Raw genomic sequence first — 22,960 nt, 5'->3', positions numbered from 1 at the left:
CCAGATTGTCTCAGCCCAAATTCCACCCATCATGCCACATTTTTTCTCTTATTCTTGCACCATCTTCCCTATTATTAACGTACCTAACATTCTTCTTTGAATTGACTCACCTTTGACATATATTTTTAAAAGTGTATTCAGTAAACCAGTCATGAAAAGACAAAAAGTGTATGATTCCACTTACATGAAATACTTAGAGGAGTCAAAATCATAGAGATAGAAAGTAGAGTGGTGGTCTCCCAAAGTGGGGGGAGGGTATTTTTTTTTACAAAGCTTGGGTTTCAGTTTTGCAAGAGAAAGAGAGTTCTGGAGTTGGATGGTAGTGATGGTTGTACAACAGTATGGATATACATAACTCCACTGAACTCTCCCTTTAAAAGTGGTTAAGATGGTAAATTTTATGCTGTGTGTATTTTTCCACAATAAAAAAAAATGGGGAAAAAAGTAAATTTAATATCTCTGCATCATTGGGAACTACACTAAATCCAGTAGCTATGTAAGTAAGTCCTGGACATTAAAATAAAAACAGTGCCTCCGTGTACTGACTTGGTATATCCAATATTCTTTGGGAAATATTACCAATTTTAATAAGCCATAGAGAATTTATAAAATATCAGAATTTTCTTACCGAACATGGTTTTGCTTTGTTTTTGAGTTCTACACTTTGTAGCAGGACTGCGCTGTTTGGTAGAGAGACAGACGGTGTGATGAATCTTAAGCCAAATTAAGTCCTGGACAAAAGCACCTCAGAAGCCAAGACTCTGCTTTTGTTGTTTATTTTTGTTTTGCTGTGTATTATTGATAGGGTCAGCATCCTATTGATTATAATTAACCTCACTGATTTGTCATGACTCATTCTAGGACAGTTTAATTAGACACTTACCATGTAAACAAGCAAAAACTATTAGTTTTCTTAAAGATTGGGAAGGTCCACTGGCGACCTTCAGGGACCTGGCACTCAGGCTGCAGGAAGAACACTGAGTCTCCCTCAGGGCTGAGTTATCAGGGAGCATTTTGCTGGAAATCCAGGTAAGACCTGGCTGGAGGCTGCCACTAACTGCTTTGGATCCAAATCTGAGGTGACCTTGGGTTCCTCAGCCCCAAGTTCGTTGCCAGGATTGGCCTGGAAGGAACAGGGAAAGCAAGCACAGGATTCCCCTTCCAAAAGAGAATCACCTTACACACCTTTCTAAAGCCTGACATAGGAGACCAGGGGTGGAGCCTGGAGCCAGGAACTAGGAAGTAGAGAAGGAGACAGAAGTCAAAAGTGAAGCTGTATTATATATATATATATTTTTTTAATTTATGATAGTCACAGAGAGAGAGAGAGGCAGAGACACAGGCAGAGGGAGAAGCAGGCTCCATGCACCGGGAGCCTGACGTGGGATCCGATCCCGGGTCTCCAGGATCGCGCCCTGGGCCAAAGGCAGGCACTAAACCGCTGCGCCACCCAGGGATCCCGTGAAGCTGTATTATAGAAGGTCGTGATAGTCCTTCCTTCAACCCATCCTGCTTACCTCATCATCTAAATGACTCCAGATGTTCCAGTTTACAAGGCCATTCATTCTGTAAGTGGAAACAAAACATAACACCTCAATAAAATATAAGAGTGGCTTTTCCATGAAGGTAGACTGCATTTGGTAGTACCAAATCCCAGGCAGACAGAATAATGTTTGTGGGGAGGCACACATACTCACATATGCCAACATGCTTCTGCATGAACCAGAGAGCCATGAAGTGGTTTAGGAGAACATTCCTGGCTTAGAGTCACTGCCTGTGTTATTTAATTCCAGAGGACTCACCATTGATTTGATGAGAGGTTTTTAGAAGTTGTTAATTAACTAAATCCATCTCTTTTTTAGTTGAACTATGATCTAACAGTCTGCTTTGGAAAGAAAGATTCAGAGTACATTTTAAGTATTTAATTGAAACAGTGACTGTCTTTAAAAAATAATCAAGAATATCTTATCAAAGATGTTGATGTAAATTGTCCATTTAAAAAATATAATTGAAAAAAAAAAAATAAAATAAAAAAAAATAAAAAATATAATTGTTCAGAGACACCTGAGTGGCTCAGTCAGTTAAGCATCTGCCTTTGCACTCAGATCTTTGGGGGTTTTTTAAAAGATTTTATTTATTTATTCATGAGACACAAAGAGAGAGGCAGAGACACAGGCAGAGGGAGAAGCAGGCTCCCCATAGGGACTCGATCCTGGGACTCCAGGATCATGCCCTGGGCTGAAGGCAGATGCTCAACCGCTGAGCCACCCAAGCATCCCTGCACTCAGGTCTTGATCACAGAGTCCTATGATTGAGCCCCACGTCAGCCTCCCTGCTCAGTGGGGAGTCCACTTCTCCTCTCCCTCTGCTCCTCCCCCTGCTCATGCTCTTTCTCAAATAAATAAATAAATAAATAAATAAAGTCTTAAATTTTTTTTAAAATATATAATATTAAATTAAATAAGTAAATAAAAATTAAATATATAATTGTTCAGCTTAATGAAGGTGTGCTTTTAACATGCACAGGGAAGGCTTGACTTTTTGTTGTTTGTATTTCTTGTTTTGTCCCCATGTGCTGAGCATAGAGCCATCCAGAGCACTGCACCTTTGCTGAGACTCATTAGTCAAATGGAAGGTACCACCATGGGGCCCCTGGGTGGCTCAGTTGGTTAAGCGCCTGCCTTCAGCTCAGGTCATAATCTCAGGTTCCAGGGATTGAGCCCCACATTGGCTCCCTGCTCAGCAGGGAACCTGCTTCTCCCTCTGCTATTCCCCTTGCTTGTGCTCTCTGGCTGTCTCCCTCTCCCTCCTTCTCTCTCTCTCTGTTAAACAAATAAAATCTTAAAAAAAAAAAATAAAAGGAAGGTAGCACATTGTTGCTGGTAATTATTTGGCATTATGCCTTATATCAAGTCTCCTAAAGCTACATTTCTGCTCTTCAATGGCTGAATTAAGATTCTTTACGTACAGAAGGTTGCTGGCTATATTTACTGCACCAGTGTTTTTCCCCACAAAGACAACCTACATCAAAGTTTTATGTAGTTTATATATTGCTTTGTTCTCAATGTCATTTGTTTGAAGAAAGACTGGATTGTAACGTGAAAGTATAGTTCTCCTATGTGATGTTTGGGACCATGGTCATTGGCAGGTGCAATGATAGGTCATGATCCTTGGGAGTTCTGGACTAGGACAAGAAAGAGCATCACTTGGAAACTCTGCTGATTATTGGTTTCTCTGAGGTGAATTTGATTCTGTGTGACTTAATAAAAGTAGATCTAGTATCTTTCTGTCTAGCCTACATTAGAACATGCTTTCTGTAGTCACTTGTTCTTGCCCCTGTCTAGGCTACTAACAGCTGGTGCTAGGAATGAAGGGAATATAACCAAGTGGAAAGGTTGTTCTCATCCCATACTCAAAAGAGCCTTAAATTGGGTGCAACCAGAATGTAGCTGGAGCTGGAGAGCCCTGTCCCCTAGAGTGGGTGTAATATCCACCAAGCTGCTTCAGAGCCACGAGGCCTGGGTCATTAGAATGAGGGCAGATACAGTATGTGAGTTGCCCAGAGTTTGTTCTCTCCCCCTAGAAGCACCCTACATTTATGGGGCATTCTGTGGTCTTCCCAGTATTTTCACAGGTAGATGTGGGTCTTACTGAACCCATACCAAAGCTTTATCTCTCCATGAAAGCAGGCCTAGATGCTTGGAAATAGTAGTACTAGTTGTATAAATAAATGAATTTTATACTCATAAACCCAGGGAGATAGTAGACATTTTCCTCCACCTATTGTTTTGAGAAATTTCAAATGTTATAGGAAAGCTGAGAATAGTACTGTCCACCTAAATTTACCAATTATTGAAATTTTGCCACATTTCCCTTACCTCTATATTACCTGCACTCCCCTATTTTGGAGGGGAATGGGAGGCTGACCATTTGACACTTACTTTCCAACATTTTCATACTTTGACCCTAAATTCTTCAGTTTGCATCTCTTAAGAACAAGAGCATTTTCCTATATAAATAAAATCATCACAGTCAGGAAATTAAACATTAATACAATATTATGTTATATGCCCTTATTCAGAGGTCTGATTGTCCTTTATTGCTTTTTTTTTATTTTGATGCCATATGTCATCAATTCTGTGCACTCAATAGAGTTATCAGATCTCTTTATTCTCCTTTTATAAGAATCCCACAGCCTTTATTTTATGTTTTTTTCCCACAGCCTTTTAAAAATATTTCGTGACATTGATATTTTGAAGAGTTCAGGCCAGTGGTTTTGCAGGAAGTCCCTGAATTTGGATTTGTATGGTTGTTTTCTCTTGCGTAGATTCAGGTTAAGCATGTTTGGAGGCAGGAGGATGACCTCGAGGTTATTATAACCTTCTCAGAGCATCATATCAGTGGCACCTGATGTCAGGTGCCTGATTATTGGAGGTGTTAATGCTGATCACTTGATTCAGATGGTATCTCACAGGGGCGCCTGGGTGGCTCAGTCAGTTAAGCATCTGCCTTCAGCTCAGGTCATGATCCCAGGGTCCTCATGGTTGAGCCCTGGTGTCAAGCTCCCTGTTCTGCGGGGAGTCGGCTACCTCTCCCTCTGTCTCTAGCTTGCTTTCTCCTAAATAAATAAGTAAAATCTTTTTTTAAAAATGGTATCTTGGGCAGCCCCGGTGGCACAGAGGTTTAGTGCCTGCCTTCGGCCCAGGGCATGATCCTGGAGACCTGGGATCGAGTCCCATATCGGGTTCCCTGCATGGAGCCTGCTTTTCCCTCTGCCTGTGTCTCTGCCTCTCTCTCTCTCTGAATAAATAAATAAATAAATCTTAAAAAAATGGTATCTCACAGATTTCTCCATTATCAGGGTACATTTCCTCTTCCTAATAAGTAATCTGTAGGCTGAAAATTGGAGACTGAATATTCTGTTCCACCTACTGATGTTAGCACCCATCAGGATCTGGCTTGTATCAGTTCTACACCATGGTGGAGGTGTTATTTACCACTTGCTGATTAGAAAGACGAAGCTCAGAAGGGGAGGTATGTCTCACCTGCCAGCTGGGGCTGGCTGACCCTGACCTTGTCGTCATTAGAATCTCCTGAATTACATCACAATGATGTCTGGTTTACAGATCACTCATTCCTTGTTTCTCCCCCCATTCGGGATGCAGATATCTGTTTTCAGAATCACTGGTTTCTATTCATCTCATCAGTTTCTGTTTTAGGTTGATTCCCCAGAAGCTGAGCCTCATGTAGTGATTTACTGAAATGGGTCTCAGGAGCATCCTGTGAGGGAGGGAGTGGTGCAGTCAGGGATGAGTAGGAAAGCAGGCAAAGCTAACAGGGCGGGCAGCCCCGATGGCCCAGCGGTTTGGCACCACCTTCAGACTGGGGTGTGATTCTGGAGACCGGGGATTGAGTCCCACATCAGGCTCCCTGCATGGAGCCTGCTTCTCCCTCTGCCTGTGTCTCTGCCTCTCTCTCTCTCTGTGTCATGAATAAATAAAATAATAAAATCTGTAAAAAACAAACAAACAAACAAAAACAAAGCTAACAGGGCAGCTGCAGTGTCCCCTTGGTCTGATCCCACAGGGAGCTCTGCCTCAGGGACAGCACCCCAGAGTTGTCCCACCTTCAGGCACACAGGCCGTTCCTCTATGCCCTGGTTCAGTATATTAGTAGCAGTGCAGCTGCTCCCAGGGGAGGACAAACTTCCCAGATGTGACCGGGCCCGGGGGCAGATGACACCCGTGGCGGGGGGGTAGGGGGGTAGGGACTGGTCTGGTCTGGTAAAGGGGAACTGGGCAGGGCACCAAAAGCCTGCAGTTCACACTCCTTGCCCTCATTAGCTCTTTCCTAAAGGTTGTCTTGTCTCTGATAAAGGCCAAACTGCCTTATTTCATTCTTCCTTTCAAACTATCTTATAATAATATATTATAAACCTCAGATATCTGACTGTTAAAGAAAGGTGTTAGCTTGGTCATTTGCAAAGACAAGATCTAATCTATGGTTGCTCCTTTATGATGCCCCATGAAGCTTATTCACTGTCTTCCTGTCTGGGTCCTGGCTTTTTAGGCTGAGATGGGTTGTCAGGACAAAGACTCTTTACTTCTTGAACAACTGAGGTGCACAGGATGTGCCCTTCTAAGGAAGGAAGACATGGCAACATATTTACTCACAGCACACATGAGTGTTAGGATTGCTGTATTAGAGATTCTAGAATTTTCTCCTGGTAAAATATCACTAGCCTTAGATGGCAGGGATGAAAGGCTTACTTAGGTTTGGAGAATTCTCAGTGGTATGTTACTACCACCCCCGCCTCCCACCAAAAAAACCTCACTGCACTTAATTGGTTCTGAGTTCAAGTACACATTTTGTTCCTCATGCTCCTCAGACTGTGGCATCAGCAAGTCCTGGAGCTCATTAGAAATGCAGAGCCCCACCCGAACTGCAGAATCAGATCCTCTGGAGCTGAGACCAGGAATCTGTAGTTTAACAAACCCTAGGAGATTTCTCTCTCAGGCTCAAGTGCTAATCCAAGGCAACGGTTGTAAACTTGGCTGCAAGTTGAGATTGCCTGGGGAAATTTTTAAAATTCTGATGCCTGTGCCCCATCCCAAAGTGTCTGATTTATTTGATCTCAGGTGCAGTCTAACCATCAAAACATGCTTAAGTTCTCCAGGCAGTTTTGCTTGGCAGTCAGCGTTGAGAATCACTGCTCTAAAGTTGCCTCATTTACCTCACATGAAAGGAATTCTAACACCAGCTTCATTTTGAAGAGTATGTTCTTATAGCTGCAAAGATTCACTTCAAAATACCTAGAGGCCCTGGAATGGCATCTGCACAATGAGAAACTGCTCTTTTTTTGGCCCAGACTCTCCCATCTGGAAAGTTGTAGCAAATGTAAAGGAAAACTTAAAGGGGAAACAAAAATGTAAATCTTGAATGGAAGCACGAGATTCTTCAGAGCTGAAGAAAGTCGAACATGCATGGAAGACATTAGGTTGTGGGTCTCTGCCCAGCCCATGCGCTCTCTTTGTGGGTATTGTTACTGAGCCTGCTCACCCAAGGATGATCTTCTATATTCAACTCCAGCTCTTAGGGGTGGAGTGGGCCAAATGAGAAAGGTACACTTTTTTTTTTTTTAACATTTTCCCACTCTTGGCTATTTGACTTTATCATCATCATTTGCAATGTTAAAAACTTCATTCAGGGATCCCTGGGTGGCGCAGCGGTTTAGCGCCGGCCTTTGGCCCAGGGCGCGATCCTGGAGACCAGGGATCGAATCCCACATCGGGCTCCCGGTGCATGGAGCCTGCTTCTCCCTCTGCCTATGTCTCTGCCTCTCTCTCTCTCTCTGTGACTATCATAAAAAAATAAAATAAAATAAACTTCATTCAGGCCACACATTTGGGTTTCTTTCGATTTAGAAGTTTGAAGACCATTTGAACCCCAATGTGAACTTGACTCTTCAAATGTGAGTGATCAGGTTTGATATTTTCCACTGGCCGCTCCAGGACCGGTGTTGATGAGTTCAAGGACAGCCAGGACATGGTAGAGGAAGAGAGACACCAGAGCCAGGCACTCTTGGGTTGGAATGCCTACCTGCTCACTCTCACCAGAGGCATATACTTGCCTTGGGCAAGTTACTCAAGAAATCCGGGTTTCCCTGTCCCTCTACCCCACCCCACCTTTTTTTTTTTTTAATTTAAAGATTTTATTTATTTATTCAAGAGAGACACAGAGAGAGAGAGAGAGAGAGGCAGAGACGCAGGCAGAGGGAGAAGCAGGCTCCATGCAGGGAGCCCGACGTAGGACTTGATCCCGGGTCTCCAGGATCATGCCCTGGTCTGAAGGCGGTGCTAAACCACTGAGTCAACAGGGCAGCCCCACCCCATCTTTTTTTAAACACTGGATTCCTGGTACCTGCCTTTGGGGGCTGTTATAAAGGAAATGAGAAAATGTTTGCAAAGGGCCTGGCACACAGTAGACACTACGTAGATATGTGCTCACCTGTTTTCGTGATCTTTCTTGTTACCTGCAAAGTTGGAGGGACACCAGACCTCTTGAATTTTTAGCTCTGCCATTTCATGGGTGTTTATAATTCTGGACAGCCCAATGCCTTCTTGAGGCCTCAGTTTTCTCATTCATAAAATGGGATTTAAATACTCAGGCATAGGATTAGTGTTGGCACCAAAGGCAACTATGGGAATCAATATATTTTTAAATTGAGATTTCAATCATACATCATACTTTAAAGTGTGCAATTCAATGGTTTTCAGCACATTCACAGAGTTGTACAACCATCAGCACATCTTGGTCCAGAACACTTTCTTTACCTCAGAAAGGAACTCCCTGCCTATTAGCAACCACTACCCATCCTGCCCCCACCACTAGTCCCAAGCAACCACTAATCTTTCTGTTTCTCTATTTTTGTCTAGTCTCCATATTTTGTATAAAGTGTAGTCATACAATATCTGTGTCTAGCTGCTTCCACTTAGCATGAAGTCTTCACAGTTCATCCCATTTTGGAGCATGGATCAATACTCCATTCATAAAAAGAATGAATGATTATTATGACTGAATAAAATTCCCCTTTTTATTTATCCATTCATTAGGTGATGGAAATTGGGCTGTTTCCACTTTATAGCAATTATGAACTAATGTTAGTATGATCTTACGAATAGCACAGCATTATTCAACTGTGAGATTTTATTACAAATAATATTAGTAATAAAAATGCCAAGATGTGTGAAAAGAAATGAAATCCAGTTCACTTGGGTACAAATGAGGGTGCATAAATGAGTGTGAATGTTTTGGTTTTGCTTTGGTGCATGCCATGGTTGTGCTTATGATATATGCTTCTCGGTCATAGAACCTCGTGTTACCAGATTGAATGCAGCATTTAGGGTCCTGCACTCAAATTGTGAAATGATTTATGCCAGAAGAAAGACTCAGCAGCATTCAATTTAGAACTTTTTGAAAACTGGGTTAGAAATAGAAGGTCTGTTGGGTCTGTGGAGTATTCTGTTTAATAGTATAGACATGGAGTGAGAGCTTATGTGGCATCTACCTTCAGAAAGCTTCTGGGTTAGAGGGGAAGACAAGTGAGGTGGTGATGAAAGATGGCTGATGTGCTAGGACAGGCCTAGCCTAGAGACTGTAGGATGGTTTCCTTGTCAAGGAAATGGGACTGCAGCCATTTGATCCCTGCCAATTCTCTTTCTCCTAGCATGGTGAGACACAAGGATGATGGCTATTCCGAAGAAAAGGATATGAAGACCTGTCCGCGGGACTCTGGCTATGACAGCCTCTCCAGCAGGCTCAGCATCTTGGACCGGCTTCTGCACACCCATCCTATATGGCTGCAGCTGAGTCTGAGTGAGGAGGAGGCAGCACAAGTCCTCCGGTCCCAGCCTCCGGGGGTAAGACTCAGAATCCTGGGAAACAGGTTGAGAGAGGCAGGGCTGCTGCTTCCTTAAAGAAAAAGACTTGGAGTCCCAGTAAGTTCTTCTCAGGCTGTAGGGATCACGGCTTCCAGTATGCACCTGGGTTGCAATGCAAGGGGATTGTGGGATGTCTGAGGTAGCTCCAAGGAAAAGAGCCCTTCATGGTTTGTCTTTCTGTCTTCATTGGCTCTGTTACCAAGGGAGGTCCAGGACTTGGCAGGATGACAGGCATCTGAGTAATGAGGAGGGCCCTGGACTGACGTCTTGGGCCTCAGAACTGAGGATGACCCTGGTTGCCGGGTCTTCAGTTGCCCTTGCTATTTGCATCCTGAGCCCGAGATCCCTGCCAGGGTCCAGCCATTCAAAGAGGCACTTCCAAAGTTCAAAAGTTCAGTGTCGATAGGCTTGTCTTCTCTGGCTGCTGATGTGATCCCATTTCTCTTGGGCTTCATCAGTGGCTCCCCACAGGGCTCACAGTCCAATTTTGTTTCTTCAGCTACTGCCTACCCAACACCCATCTCTTAATCAAGACTACTCCACAACTCTGTAGAGGTTCCTCAAAAAATATCACTCAGTGACTGGTGTATCCTGTGCTGCTCAAGTGGTAGGCACTTGCCCCATGTGGCTATTTAAAATTACATTAATTAGAGGCACCTGGGTGGCTCAATGGTTACGCATCTGCCTTTGTCTCAGGTCCTGATCCCAGGATCCTGGGATCGAGTCCTGCATCAGGGTCCTCACATGGAGCCTTCTTCTCCCTCTGCCTCTCTCTCTGTGTCTCTCATGAATAAATAAACAACATCTTTAAAATTAATTAGTTAATCAATTTACATTAATTAAATTAAAAATTCATTTCCTCAGTGGCACTAGCCACAGATGTCTGGATGCTACCATATAGGATGGTGCGGATATCAAGTTTCCGTCACAGAAAGTTATACCGAACAGTACTGTGTACCACGTCTACTTCCCAAAAAAGAATAAATACAAAAAAAAAAATAATAATAAATACAATAAGTCCACAGATAAAGTTATAACAACTCATGATAAGAGATAGAAACTAAGAAATAGATGAAGAAGCTTGGGGAAAAGGGGGGGGGATCCTCCCTCCATCCTAGCTAGCTGAGAATGTTGTAGCAATTGGGCACAAAAATAAACTTGAGTTTCTTATCAGCCAGAGCCTCTCTGTTATCACTTTTTGACTTATAAGTGAGTCTTTGTTTCTCATCTGACAGAAATAGAGGGGACTGAGACTCCTGTTGGATCATGCTCAGGGTGACGAGGTGCAATATTTGATCATCCTTGTGGAAAGTTCCATGGCCAGCATATGCCCGGTCCTTTCTTGCAGCCTGCATCTGTATGATCAGGACCCACATCTGTGCTGCCCCCTCTTCTTGGAAGTTGAGTTGTCTGCTCCTGCATTTCTGCACAGAAATTCTGAGGAGGGAGGTTGCCCTGTGTTGCCAGGCAACAATTCCCTTCCTTCCTGGCTTTCTTCCCAGTGCCGGGCACATCCATTCCTGCTGAGACCTGTGGGGCACAAGTCAGGAGAATGTTCTGTGTGCCCATCTACTTGATCCCTGGGTGGGACCTGCCTGACGAGTTAGGGCAGGCTGAGGGCAGGCTGAGGACAGGAGCAGCATGGAGCAGGAGAGGCCAGAGTGAACCAGAAGCCAGATGCTGAAGGGAAGGAAAGCGGGTCTGAGAGGAAGGAAGATTTGAAAGTCCAGCCGTGGTGGCATGGGTCCTTGGGGTGCCACCATCCTTAATTCATCTATGTCCTAGGGTAGGAATCAGCAACCTTTCTATAAAAGGCCAAAGTGTAACTATTTTTGGCTTTGTGGGCCGTATAATCTGTCACAACCTCTCAAATCTGCCTTGCAACCACACGCAATATGTAAATGAATGAGCGTGGCTTTGTTTCAATAAAACTTCATTTATAAAAATAGGCAGCAGGATAGATTTGGTGGCCCAAGATTGGTGCTGGGGGTTGGGTTGGTTTAAAGCACGTGTCTGGGGCAGCCCAGGTGGCTCAGTGGTTTAGCGCCACCTTCAGCCCAGGACTAGATCCTGGAGACCTGGGATCGAGTCCCGTGTTGGGCTCCTTGCATGGAGCCTGCTTCTCCCTCTGCCTGCGTCTCTGTCACTGTCTCTGTCTCTGTCTCTCTCTCTCTCTCTCCCTGTGTGTGTGTGTCTCATTAATAAATAAATAAAATCTTTTAAAAAAATAAATAAAGCACATGTCTGAAGACAGTATTAGAACCTGGAGGGAGATTATCACAGATTGGGGTGACTCAGGTAAAAATGAACCTGCAGTTCCAGCGTTGGCTTCAGTAAACCTCAGAGCATACCTCCCCACCTCCCTGATGGGGCAGACATTTTTATCTCCAGCAATAGTTACCCTACCTGGTCTTGCCATATCATCCTGTATTCCAAGAGAAGCTAGCAAATCAGATTTTAATTTTAAAAACCTGCTTTTTCACTCGGAAACAAATTTTCTTTCTTTCTTTTTTTTTTCAAGATCTATTTATTTATTTGAAAGAGAGAGTTAGTGTGTGGGGAGGGGCAAAGAGAAGCAGACTCCACTAAACGTGGAGCCTGATGTAGGGCTCAATCCCACGACCCCAAGATCATGACCTGAACCGAAATGAAGAGTTGGACACTCAACTGACTGAGCCATCCAGGCGCCCCACAAATTTAATTTTCTCTCATAAATATACCCATGAGCCAACTTAACCAGTGAACTCCCAATTCACCTCCTGTGGTTCAGCCATGTTACCCATGTTTAGAATCTGGGTTTCATCAACCATAATGCCCATAAGAGACAAGGGCTAAAGGACATGTAACATGAACTATAAAACAATCAACAAACCAAAAATGCTGCTGCAGACTAAAGGAGCTCTTAGTCTCATGGAGAAGAGTCTGTCAAAGGGGAAGTAGGATTCTTTTGAAGCCAGTTATCAAAAGAAGGCAGCTGGTTCTTGATAGTCCCTTTCACTGGCAATAAAGTGTCCTAGGTTGAGCCTTGCAGTTTAGTTATAAAGGACATTCTTCCCATGGATGTTGGGTGTGCAGGAAACCATATGCCCATATGCCCATGTTCTTCTAGATATTTCCTAAGCTTGAGGTTTTTTCTCCCTCTGCTAGATCTTCCTCGTTCGAAAATCCACCAAAATGCAGAAGAAAGTTCTCTCACTTCGTCTGCCCTGTGAATTTGGAGCCCCACTCAAGGAATTTGCCATAAAGGAAAGCACATACAGTAAGTGGTCACCTGATGGCGAAGTCCTGGTTGATGGGAGGACCTCAGGTCTCCTGAGCAAGTGGAAGTGGAAAGCAGCTTGCCCTTTGCGACAGACAGATATGAGTCTGAGTCCTGGCACTGTTATTTATTCATTCAGTGACTGGGCAGCTAGACTATACAAGGAGCCTTGGTTTTCTTATCAGTATAATAGGGTGATCGCAACATCAGGAAGCTGTTAACAGTTTCATTGAACACAAGCCTGTGTGCAAAGTGTGTAGTCCACTGCTCAGCACATGGCAGGTTGGCTTTCTTGCCCCCTTCCCAGTTAAGTAGAGCATGGATTTGGTTCCTAGGTCTGCTGATGACTAACCACAGGACAAGCCACAACAACTGTGCCTTTTTATGGGATGTCATGCTAAAGCATGTGCCTGGACATCTTTGTGAATAATCCTTGAGCGGACGTGTTGCCTCCAGACAATTGCTGTTCAGTCTTGTATGAAACACAGCTAACTGGAGGCAGAATGAAGCCCTCTGAAAAAAATCAACTGGTGGAAGTTTTGAAGGGAGAGTAGTGGCATTGGTCTTCTCTCTGTTCTGCACATGAAAATGTAAAGACTTGGGAGGCCATGTTTTAAATATAAAAGGGAACACGCAGTGCTGGTGTACTGCGAGCCTCCAAGAAAGGATCCGTGGCAATCTGTGCCCCAAAGGGGAAGGCTTCATTGAAATCACAGGTTAGCAAGCTGAGAAGTGAAGGCCAGGAGAGGTGAGTTTGGCAGCTCATTGACTCTCTGAGACCAAGACTGAGACCAGGATTTTCCCTTGCTTCCTGATTTCCACCTGAGCAAGCCTCAAGCCCTGCATTTGAAGTAACAGAAGGTACTGAAGTCAGTTTAAGGGCAGATAAGGGATTACACTCAACCCAGAGTTCATAGTCTCGCTGAGCCAAATTGCCTTCATGGAGCCTAGAGGAGACGTTCCCCACAGAAGTGAAACCTGCCAACCTCTTTGTCGTCAGCCTCAGATTTGGCTGTGAATCTGGGCCTTGTGATGTTTTTCCTCTGGGCTTCACAAGGTCACTGATCCCGGGAGAACCTCCACGAGTGGCTTATACCAGTTTTATTTGCATTAGGAAGTAATCACAAGATAGATGGCAAAACCTCTGTTCTAAAGACCATGGATCAAATTTTAAGTGAGGGAAGGCAATGCTGAGGTGGCTTTTGGAAGTCGCTAAACACGAAGTGCTAGATATAACTGGTTTTTACATCTCTTCTAATTTCCAAAGTTTAGCGTGATAAATTAGCCTGGAAGCCCCCACTCTCTGCCCCCCTACATTAAGTACAGTTAATATTTGTACTTTAAAGCTTTCTTGGTGTTTATCTTAGATTCCTCCTGGCTGAAGATTTTTCCTCCCTGTTGTGTCAGGACTTGTATCAATTCCCTACTCCTAGCCAGGGGACTTAATGTGATTGAAAAAACTAGTCTGAACAAATCATTCACCTGTAACTAGTCATCACGTCTTGGTCCCACCATGATGGCCTCTTTTTGGCCGAGCTCTGGCTTCTCTGAGAATGGAGCTGAATTGAGAAAGGAAGAACTTACAAGAAAAACACAGATATTTTGTCAGACTGGATAATATGGTTTAGTGACAGAGACCGGCTCATATTTGTAGAGACTACTTTCACATGAATTATTCCATTTTTAAAATTTTATTTTATTAGATAATAAACAGGTTTTACTGGCATAAATGGTATTATGACAATCAAAAGTGCCTTTTGACTAAAAAGACTAAAGGCAAAAGGAACTGCACATGAGTACTCTAGTTATAAAAGTTGCTTCCCACAGGGGTACAGGTTAACAATTCTGAAACCACTGCACATGTATACTGGAGTTTACCAGTTAAGTAAATGATGGCAGGTGGTGGGAGCCGTGTTTCTTACCTTGGACGTGGGGGTTACAGAGCAGTAAGAGCAGGAAACTAGAATGATCCTTGTGGTAAGGATTAGTGTTGGAGACATGAGCGAGAACTCATGTCTCTCTTAGTATGGATAAGGAAGGTTACATATAGGGAATATTTATGTGTTTACACAGGTTAGTATACACACATATCTCTTCCTTTGGTCTGCCAGCTGAGACAGTAACACCTAAAAGAAACAATATCCCAGGAGCGGCCAGCATACCTATTGCCAAGATCTTCATGTTTCTTTGTTTGTTTACTTTAAAAATTTTTTAACTTAAATTTGACTTAGTTAACTTAGAGATCAGTATTGATTTCTGGAGCAGAATTCAGCCATTCATCCATTTACATACAGTTACTCCATTTTTTAAAATTTCAGTTCCCACTCCTACCGTCTGGGAGAGAGGGGAAAGTCCTATTCTTGTCCATTGTACAGATGAGAAAAAGAAGGCTCAGAGAGGTTCACCTACCCTACATCAGTTTCCTCCTACTTAATTCATTAATTGTGCACGTGTATGTTTCTATTTCTGTCGGTCTGTCATGGTGTATGTGAAGAGGCACAGGTGTGTTTAGGGGTGCTACAGAGATACTAAATAAACAAAATAATACAACCTAAGCAAATAACAAGCAACTTAAAATTGATTGCAGAACAGAGGAAATCTTCACAAAGCAGAGGATATTTGAAATGTTTTTGGAAAAGCGGCTGAGTGGCATTTTGGCTGATGTGATGTGAGGAGTGGTTGGCAATTCATAATTATTTGAAGTCAAACTGTTCAGTGTCCTGCCGCGTGAAAGATGTGCAAGATGGCTCCCCATCTTGCCAGAACATGGTCACTGGGAAGCTTGTGCACTTGGTGGTGGCAGCAGTGGTGGGTGGGGGCGCTCTAAGTAAATGGGTTTTAGAATCTTTCATACTGAACTTAAACAAAAGCTAATTTCCTGGAACTTTGTGTCTTCCTCCAAGATTTGTACTCCTTTTGTCTCGTGTCTTAACCAGAGGTGGCCTGTTTTGTAAAAGAAGAATGTGACTCAGTAGGTCCACCCAAGAAGGGTCAAGGGCAGTGAGGGCTTTTTCCCCAGCCCTGTTGTATGTTCATGGCCTCTCATGCCAGCCTGACTGGCCCCTCATCCCCTGCCCAAATTTGTGTTTGAATTTTTTTAAGAAAAAGATAGTTGTGCAATTTGAGCCCATGCTGATCTGTTTACCGAGCACCAGAGCATGTGCTCCCAATGAGTCAGGAGCTGAACTTCAAGGCCACGGACTCTTTACTGGCCTGCTTTCTGAGTGACACGCATCCTCCTCACATCTGGTTCTGATAAGCCACAACAGTAGTTGATTTGAGAGCACAGAGATGGTCCTGCGCAGACAGCAGACAACACCAGAGGGCCTTCCCTTTCCCAGAATAATGCTCTGGGTCACTCAGATGGTTTCCGAAATCTCTCTTTTGCAGCCTTTTCCCTGGAAGGCTCGGGAATCAGTTTTGCAGATTTATTCCGGCTCATTGCTTTTTACTGCATCAGCAGGTAAGACCTCTTCACCTCTTACAAGTTCAAGCACCTCCTTGGTGCATACAAAATGAACGGCCCCAGGGCTTCTTGATTGACGTAGGGCAGAGGGGTCTGGGATGCCTGCCTCCTATGAGATGACTCTGAAAGGATTGGCTACTGGAATAAAATGGTCACCAAGTCCCCTCTGCCAGGCTTCAGATCAAAATAATTACCCTGGCCCCTCCAAATTAATATGCCTGTGTCCTCAAGCTGTTCCCATGGCTCTTTTCACCTAGACCTATCAAGCAGGGGAAACAAACATGCATAGACACATACATGCACACACAGAAAGGGACTCATGATGTAAGCCTGTAACATTTAAAGATCACCAGTAATGTTTCTGAAAACTCTCTGAGGGATGGAGTTCATGCTAGAAATGTGGGCTCCTTATCCCAGCCCATAAGTGTTGCATCACTGTCATACAGGCCCACTTGCGGTGCTCATGCCCTTTTTGTAACTAAAGCAACTGTGTTAGGCTACAAGTAGTTCAGCCCCAAATCACTATGTTAGGAAGCGGTGGGGAGGCTGTGACTTGTTGAAGGCTCCCCCCTTTTCTTCCCTTTCTAGCCATAATAGTTTTTCAAATGGAGTGTTCTTTTGATGATTCAGAATCCATACTCTTCATCTGCAGAACCTGACATTGCCTCCATGTAGGGCCGCAGAGCTCAGTTGGCCTCCTTGGCTTCTCTATGTGCCTGTTGGAGCCAATAGAGCCCAGACAGGCATGCGTTACCGGGTTGTTTCCAAAGATCTTGTCTCATAGCCATCCCAGTCTGAAGCGGTGAAGCTTATTTGGGTTTCCTTTCCTTCTTTTTAATTTAAGGGTCAAGTTAGTTCTCAAAGACTGAGTTATACATTTATTGTACGTGTTGGGTTAGGCCCTCCCAGGGGCAGGCAATGAGCTGTCACCCCAGAAGTCACCTGTCTGGTGAAGCCAGTGGCCTGAAGGTGGAGAAGCACTTCCAGTGGGGGCGTCCAGCACTGATTACCTGGAGGAAGAAACCAAGGGGCTTCATCTAGAGTTGAACCTCGTGGGCAAGAGCCCTTGGCCTGTGTGAGGATGAATATCTGCTGCCCAAAGGGAAAAAGAGGCTAGGGCAGAGGCCCCCACCGTCCCTAGGGATCCACACCTGGTCTGATTTGAGGCCAACCAGTTTGTAAAGTGAATTTCAACACTAACCTGTTGTTCAGAGGTGACGTTGGCCGATGCTTACTCTTAAGCATTGGCTTGTTGATTGTCCTGTTGTTGTGAAAGATCATTACATTTATTAAACAGTATTTGGCATCAGCACACAGAAGATACTATCTCTCCCCTCAGTATTCATAATAGACTGGCATACCTGCTGTCTGGGGATATTTGGTGGTTGAAGGAGATAAAGCACACAGAAGCCTTCTCTAAACTACAAAACATGATACCAATATAAGGTGCTTATGGACACATTGCACATTGACATTTTGTTATCTGAGAGACCTGAGATTCATTTTCCTGTTTGTTTTTCCCAAAATCCAAAGGTTCTTAATGTTTTGCTTCTCCTCTAATGCTTTCGGTTACTCATTTACCTAAATCAGTGTTCTTAGTAATCAGTACTTGATTTGACCCAGTCTCACCACAATATTCTTGAAATGTTGTCCTTGGTTATTGGTACATAAATATATTCACATGGAGAAAGTGGTTGGGTTGTCAGCCCCAGTGATCTCCCCAGAATGCATATGCACAGGTGCACTAGCTAGGGAGTTCATGAGTCAGTCAGCATGTGGTTTGACACATCAGGAAGGTACATGAAGAGTAGGGGATGAGGACACAAATGAGGTGCAAACCTTGGCCACCAATGCCAGGTAGCTCCCTGTCAGTTCGGCATCATCAGTGTTGTGGGGAGCACTGCCTTGCAAACTTTTATGCATGCTAGCATTACCTGGAATCTTGTTGGAATGCGGATTCTGATTCAGGGGGTCTGAGGAAGTGCCTGAAAGTCTGAGTTTCCAACGGTCTCCCAGGGAATTAAGCCAATGCTGCTGGTCCTACAATTATACTTTGATTAGCAAAGGGCGGCTAAAGGAAAATACATTTCTTAATTATCAGTGGTTAAGTATAATTATCATTTCAGGGGTTTTCTATATATATGCCAGGCACTATACATACATTATTTCTGATCCTCATGGCAGCCCTGAAATTAGGATCATGAATACACCATGGCTCAGAGAGTGAGACACTTGGCTGCAATCATTCAATTAGCAGGTGGCAGATAATAGATTTAAACCCAGGCCTGTCGGGATGCCTGGGTGGCTCAGTGGTTAAGCGTCTGCCTTCTGCCCAGGACATGATCCTGGGTCTGAGGATCGAGTCCCACATTGGGCTCTCTACATGGAGCCTGCTTCTCCCTCTGCCTGTGTCTCTGCCTCTCTCTCTCTGTCTCTCATGAGTAAATAAATAACATCTTAAAAAAAAAAACAACCCAGGCCTACCTTGTTGCCAGAGCCCACATTTTGCCATCATACAGTACCCCTCCATGCTCCAATACACCTGGGTTCCTGGCCCCCCCTTATTTCCACGTTAGCTCTGTGAGTGAGTGTGGGGACCTCCCCATCTGTCGTATATCCTGTGCTCCTCATCCATGGAATGGAGGACATCAAGCTTCTTCCCAGGGGCCTGTGTGGGTCCTACAAGAGTTACAGTGCTTGTGCCTTAGTAGGTACTCAATAAAGTCAGTGTTCTTCCCTGACATACAGAGAAAAGTTTAAAAAGTAGATGATATGAGTATTGAAACTCTTGAGTGAAACATTTATACCTAACCTGGCTTTATTTTGTCTGTTACACAGGTTCTAGAATCAGGGCCCCTTCTTTTTTTTTTTTTTAAGATTTATTTATTTATTTATGATAGACATAGAGAGAGAGAGAGAGAGAGAGAGAGGCAGAGACACAGGCAGAGGGAGAAGCAGGCTCCATGCGGGGAGCCCGATGTGGGACTCGATCCCGGGACTCCAGCATTGCGCCCTGGGCCAAAGGCAGGTGCTAAACCGCTGAGCCACCCAGGGATCCCCAGGGCCCCTTTCTTTAACAGGATACAGATGACAGGGAAGTGATTGCATGTGTGTGTGTGTGTGTGTGTGTGTGTGTGTGTGTGAGAGAGAGAGAGAGAGAGAGAGAGAGAGGAGAGAGAGAGAGAGAGAGAGAGAGAGAGAGAAAGATGCTATGTTATACCCGTAGCTGCTACAGTGGAAGAGGACTCATGTATAACATCTAATTTTCCAGTAGATCAAAGCCTAAAACCACCCATTAGTGAAATACAGGTGTGGTTTCCTGTCATATGTACCATTAAGAAAAATCAACACTAGCCATGTGATGTTTAGGCTCTAGGTACTGCATTAGACAAGGTAAAAGTTGAAAATAAACATAGGTTGGTTTTGTCATATGTGGCTTTCCCCCAAATTGTCTAAAGAAAGAAGATTTTAATTAAGTTTGTACAGCCATAGAAACATATATTTATGTGATGCTTTGGCGTTACAAACTTCTACTTCCCATTAATCTTCCTTTAAGATTATAATCTGAGTCATTGCCTCTCCCGGGTCAGGCAGCAGCTATTACAATCACTGCCATTCCCTGAGGCTCTGCCTGCTTCATCCAGAACAGATGCAAGTGGCCAAGAAGGAGGTGCTCACAACATCTGAAGCCAGAGGAAAGGGTCCCTGGAAACAGGGGGTGACCCAGGCTTGACACCTCAGGAAAGAACAGCCTCTTGACTGCCAACTTCTAGTATTTATGTGAGCAGTATATTAGAGCCTATGTGACAAATTACATTTTATTCATGTTTTGCTCTTTTCATTGACCTTACTAATTTGTTATTCATTGTCAATAGCTTCAGGGGTTCCAAAATTCTCCAGTCATCCAGATTTAATCTGATTCAATTTAGAATGTTGCCTAATCTTACTGTAAACAACAAGTTATTTGGGATAGTCATTCTCTTCAATGGAAATTTTCACAGCATCTTGTGTAGACAAAATACAGGTGGAAGCTCCAGGTATTGTCCCTCACTTACTCCACCTCAGCCATGATGTCCTACTTGCTGTTCTTCATACCTGCCAGACCTTCTCCCACCCCAGGTCCTTTGCACCTGCTGCTCCCTCTGCCTAGAAAGTTCTTTCTTTCACAGTGTACTCCCTGGCCCCTTTTAGATCTTCAGTCAGGCTCATGGGGCCTTCTCTGGCCAAGTCTCACTCTTGAATACTCTTTGTTATTCCCCTTTTGCACATTTTTAAAAATCTGTGGTACACATCCCGTTCTCATGTATTCCACAAATTGTGTGTTTGTTCATTGTCATTTGGTGTCCACTGGAGTGAAACTCCATGCAGGCAGGGTCTTTTGTCTGATTGTTCTCAGCACCTGGGACAGTGTCTGGCACATCATAGATGACCATAAACATTTGTTGAGTGAATGAATGAACTATTTTAAGGATTTGCTTATTTATTTGAGAGAGTGAGAGAGCATGAGCAGGGGGAGGGGCAGAGAGAGAGGGAGAGAGAATCCTCAAGCAGACTCCCTGCTGAGTGCAGAGCCTGATGCAGGACTCGATCCAAGGACCCTGAGATTATGACCTGAGCCTAAACCAAGAGTCAACCGCTTAACCGACTGAGCCACCCAGGCACCCCTGAGTTCTTTTTTGGTAAGACCAATACCATCACTGAAAAAAAAAATTCTTTTTTGATAAGTCACCATTGTTATTTCATATTCATTCATTCATTTATTCAAAACACGCTTTCTCCCTGTCTGTATGAGGCAAGGTGTTGTGAGAGCCCTAGGGTGTGAAACATCAATGCTTATCCCCTGTATATGAAAATAAACAGAATTTCTTTAGGTCTGCTTTTGCCCTTTAGGAGAAAGCAGGAGATCATGGTCCATGCATTTAGTAGTGGTGACACTATGCCCTGGCCATGGAGAGACCCTGGTGCCAGCTCAGCTCAGCTCCTTCCTGTTGGGCCTATTGGTCTGTGATGTTGAGTGTGTGTGTTTGTTGGTCTACACACGGTGCCATACTGCTTGGGGGCAGGGTCGTTGCATAAAGTCTTTCCATTTGCCTCCCTACTCAGAGCACGGTGCAGGGGTGGCAGTAGGAACATTGCCTGGGAGTGTGGCAGAAATGCCTAGTTTCCAGCCTCACCCAGCCTCCTGAATCAGAGTGTGCAGTAAAACAAGACTCCCAGGGATTCGTGTGCACGTTACAGATAGGGAAGCATTATCTGAAAACAAGAGCAAGCTTTGCCTTTAGCACACAAAGAACAGGGCATGGGTTCTAGCTGGAAGATGTCAAAGTAAAACCAACAGATAATGGTTGAGAAGCTGCCACGTGTAAGGAAGTGAGGTCATAAACCTTAGTTTTGGATTACACATTCCTGCTCAGTGAGTTGGGGCCCAGTTTTCAGAACATGCAAATTAGTACACAATGTTTTACATGTATATCCACCAACAGGGAGATTCTGATATTAGTGCTTAGATACGGTATAGCGACCCAGGAGGGAAACTGGTTCTCACTACAGACACCAAAACCAGTCAGCCTGTCTCTCAGGCTGTCCCGAGTGTGTTACCACAGGCAAGAATAGTAACCCTGTGGTCTTGTCCCCAGTAAAGACAGATTCGGTCAGGCATGATGTAGTGTCTCCTTGGGACATTTCAGTTTAAGCTAAAACATCCCTAGGGTGGAAATGCAAACCAGAGATAGAAACAAGACACATAATTACAAATATTCTCTTTTTTGAAAAATCAGGGACGTTCTGCCGTTTACCTTGAAGTTGCCTTATGCCATTTCAACAGCCAAGACTGAGGCTCAGCTTGAAGAACTAGCCCAGCTGGGACTAAGTAAGTGGGTGCCCCCCGGCCCAGGTCTTTCTTGAAATGAATCTATGGGGCATAGTCCGTGTCAGGCTGGCTGGTGATACATTGTTCCATTGAAAAATCATCCCCATCTCCATTGGGAAGCTTGGCCTGCAGGCCCATGAGCTCCCTGATTCACACCTGTCCAGAGTCTTTTTTCTAAGCCAAACATTGATGACACTCAGAGGAAAACACCTTGTTTGCCCCGGTAACCCCCACATCTCCCCAGCATCTCCACCTACCCTAAAAGTCCAAGTCCTAATGGAACATAAACTTTGTCATGGGTCGTGTCTTTCCTTCCTGTGGTGTCTTACTGGGGAAAAGCAGTGCTTGGCAGAAAGGGAAAGCACACAGTACACCTCACGTGCGAGTTTTGTTCTGGAAGAACACATGGGCATTGACAGCACTTCTGTGCTCTAAGGAATTTGACCGTGCAGGCATCTAGCAGAACATCTGCCTCACTTCCTCTCTTGCTGTTCAATTTCAGTCCTGGTGTTCTGGGCCACATCCTTTATCCTGCCATGCATCCTTGCTCTGGCCAACTGGGCACTCGCTACCCCCTCCGGCCCCTTTGTCACCACCTCTAAACACAATATTGTGTTTCTGGACAGTGACTGACAATGGATCAGGACATACAGTTCACCCAATTTCACTTCCTTATCCCATTGCCATGTGGAATTTGTGTGGGTTTAACTTTTGAAAACAAACAAACAAGCAAGCAAACAAACAAAAAAGCTTTCCCTCGAAATTGGAAGGAGCAATTCTCTTAAGATTTTTAGGGCTTCAGTCTTCCAAAAGATTAACAATCAGGGCATAGTATTTGAATGGAAATGTGAGATTCTGAAATGCAAGTACAAGACCTCCTAGGACCTGTGAGAAGCCTGGAGGTAGATTCAGACTCCCTTCTCAAA

The 22,960-nt window shown here is 44.2% G+C and overlaps 1 protein-coding gene across 12 annotated transcripts in view; it reads left to right on the top strand.

The window, feature by feature from the left end:
- Positions 1 to 22,960, top strand: part of RIN2 (Ras and Rab interactor 2) — a 218,543-nt gene that overhangs the window by 166,254 nt on the left and 29,329 nt on the right. For 10 of the 12 annotated variants that reach the window (XM_072799857.1, XM_072799858.1, XM_072799853.1 and 7 more), the window contains 4 exons: positions 9,227 to 9,419; positions 12,588 to 12,699; positions 16,090 to 16,162; positions 21,943 to 22,034. In XM_072799857.1, coding sequence (XP_072655958.1) covers positions 9,227 to 9,419; positions 12,588 to 12,699; positions 16,090 to 16,162; positions 21,943 to 22,034 — 470 coding nt within the window. The remainder of the gene's footprint in view (positions 1 to 9,226; positions 9,420 to 12,587; positions 12,700 to 16,089; positions 16,163 to 21,942; positions 22,035 to 22,960) is intronic. The other 2 variants (XM_072799859.1, XM_072799860.1) reach the window with 2 other exon arrangements.

This window comes from Canis lupus, chromosome 26 (genome assembly GCF_048164855.1).
Source record: "Canis lupus baileyi chromosome 26, mCanLup2.hap1, whole genome shotgun sequence".
In the NCBI taxonomy this organism is placed as follows: Eukaryota; Metazoa; Chordata; class Mammalia; order Carnivora; family Canidae; genus Canis; species Canis lupus.
The sequence above is the reverse complement of the archived record's forward strand: the minus strand, read 5'-3'. Positions and strand labels throughout refer to the sequence as shown.